This window comes from Pistacia vera, unplaced genomic scaffold (genome assembly GCF_008641045.1).
Source record: "Pistacia vera cultivar Batoury unplaced genomic scaffold, PisVer_v2 Contig581, whole genome shotgun sequence".
Classification (NCBI taxonomy): domain Eukaryota; kingdom Viridiplantae; phylum Streptophyta; class Magnoliopsida; order Sapindales; family Anacardiaceae; genus Pistacia; species Pistacia vera.
In genome coordinates, this window is record NW_022196425.1 from 402,995 (window position 1) to 405,854 (window position 2,860).

Below are 2,860 nucleotides of genomic sequence, written 5' to 3' on the forward strand. Positions count from 1 at the left end.
CAAATCCTTAATCAAAAAGGCTCTTTTTAGCTAAAATGCTTTTTGGAAGGAGTCTTCTTGTAAGAATCCTAGGATTAAACGAAGAAAATTCCAGAAAGTAATAAACTTTCCAGAGACGCAAACATAAAGTTTGGGAGAAAACAGAGTTTTCCAGATCTGAAATTTTTATTAACATTCAACTTGATTAAAAACTGATCATTACTTGATTTTATACTCAAAATGAGTCCACACTGGCAATCCGTATGACTTAACAGATCAGCAAAACACACTTGAGAAAAGAAACACAAATGATCATCATCAAACCGTTAATCATAAGCCCAGATTTGATGATCTGTGTAGCTACGCCTACGAGTAACAAAACCCTAGTTCTTCAATCTCTGTAAGTTTGTAGATTAATACATTATTCCTTACTTAATTATATGTTCATTCTTTGCAAATAGAATTTGGTAGCCTAGATGCGAAGTTAAAATCTTATCTCAAAGTTGAAATTAAGTTATAAATCTGTTGATGATGAAAAAACTTGGGGCTAAATTAAAAAGAAAACTAATTCATGAAATAGAAACGATTTTGTTTTCAAATTAAGCTGATTGGGTTGTTTATTTACTGAAAAGTGTAGTTGCTCAAGAGCGGAGGTAGCTTGATGGCGGACAACTCTGCAAGTGGTGATGCTGTGGAACGACGTGAGATTGCAATTTATAGGGACGTTGAGATTGCAGAGTGTTGTATTCACAAGGTTCCTGAAAATCTACGAAAAGTAAACCCAGGAGCATACTCTCCTCAGTTAATTTCAATAGGCCCTTATCACCTCGGCGAACAAGTTTTGGCTGCCATGGAAAATCATAAAAAAAGATATGTGGACGCATTTTTTCATGGACTTACCCTCGATCAATTGGAGAAATTCAGAAATTATATTGTAACCAAACAAACAAAAATCTGCTATCAATATGCTGAGCCAATCCAATTATCTCCTGATGTCTTTCTACCGATGGTTCTGCGGGATGCCATTTTCATCATCGAGCTCTTCTTGCGAGTTCGGTTTGAACATCAAGGCGATTTTTTGCTAAATGAGGTATGGCTAGGAACTATAAGAAGGGACTTACTCTTACTCGAAAATCAGCTTCCGTATTTTGTGCTTGAGGATTTATATAACTTAGCCGGACAAAAAGCTTCTGGTAACCAAATTCCCATCATTAATCTTGCTGGTCGTTTCTTTCAACTCAATCGCTCGCACAATAGGCCACTTTCTAGCCAACGTCAGGATGTCAAAATTAATCATTTCACTGATTTATATAGGTTTTCTCTAGTGGAAATTCCGGAGACTCCCAGGTTTAGTCTTCCAATGACGACCGCTGATGCTTTACCGAACGTAGTCAAGTTGAAAAAATCAGGAGTGAAGCCTAGATGGGGTAAATATTTGGTTGAAGTAAAATTCAATGATCGAAAAACTCCGTTGTTTAATGTAGTTGAGCTGGAAATTCCACGCTTTGAAATAACTGAAAACACAGAATGTGTGATCCGAAATCTGATGGCGCTAGAGCAATGTCATTATCCATCGGAAACTTACATATGCAGTTACATTCATCTACTTACGTTTCTCATCAAAACTGAAAAAGATGTAGATTATTTTAAATTTATTGTGCAGCAATGCTGAAATAGCGAACATGTTTAATGAACTATGCCGACAAATTCCTCAACGTCATTCCTATTACTTCGGAATTTCTGATAGGCTGAAACAGCACTATCAAAGTAGCTGGAACCATGCCAAGGCAACCTGTAAACTTATTTATGTCAAGATTGCAGCAGCGGTCTTTCTGTTCACTTTAATACAAACTGTATGTTCTGTCCTGCAATTTGTTCTATCAAGCAAATTGCATTTGATGACACTATCAAGCAAAATTGATAATGTTATATGTTTGCTATATACATATATAAAACCTTCAGGCATATTTACAATATTTTTCCTCTCAAGCCATTATTTTTAAAAATCATGCTTCGGTGATTGCTACATAATGGACTAGATACATATATACTTGAAAACTTGTTATAAGCAACACTCCACCGCAGATTCTGATCAGTGTAGAAGTCAACCTGCGATATTCCTCCAAAGATTGGCTTAAAGAAGAATCACATTGCAGACTTGCTTAGCGAATTCCAATCGAAGAAACCAAAAGCAAGTCTGGAAAAATATTTAAAAGTTGCTAACTTTAAGCCAAAACCCAAAAGACATAAACTGAAACGGCCAAGTAAAAATGATTTAACTTTTCTAAAAATCCACCAGACGTGGAAAACCATCTAAAACGTGTCAGACGGTCAGACGCGGGGGTTTGTGCGAACTGTTTTATTGAAAAACACGGGTTTTGTAATTTTGGCTAAAAAATTAGTTCTCGGAAGATTTAACATCCTTAAACATGCTCAAGACACATAAGGATTTCTTAATTAATAAAATGGATTTTTAGATATTTATTAAGAAGGGATAATTATTGGTGAAACACTTAAATAATTATCTCACCTAGTTAAAATGTAAAATAAAAATAGATAATTAGATAAATAAAGAGTTTAAAAGAGATAAATCATGGACTAAATAAAAAACTGGATTTATTAAAATAAATTAATAAATCTTAAAATTATAAGATAAGTTTCGTAGACATTTATCTTGGGTTTTAAAAATATTTAAATAAAAAAATATAATTGAAATTACAATGTTGCCCATATAAAGGACTGTAAAGGGCTTTTTAGTAATTTTAAGAAAAGAAAATAAGTAGAACGAATTTATAACATTGAATCAGTAGTAAAAAAACTTAAAACGTTAAAAACGTCCTTTGAAAAGAATTAAAATAAAGATGGGACTTGAAAGGCTAAA

The 2,860-nt window shown here is 33.6% G+C and overlaps 1 protein-coding gene across 1 annotated transcript; it reads left to right on the forward strand.

Moving 5' to 3' along the window:
• Positions 1–640: 640 nt before the first annotated feature.
• Positions 641–1,651, forward strand: LOC116109532 (UPF0481 protein At3g47200-like). The gene has a single exon (XM_031395759.1). It carries the CDS (start codon positions 641–643, stop codon positions 1,649–1,651), a length of 1,011 nt encoding a protein of 336 aa, XP_031251619.1.
• The last annotated feature ends 1,209 nt before the right edge of the window (positions 1,652–2,860 follow it).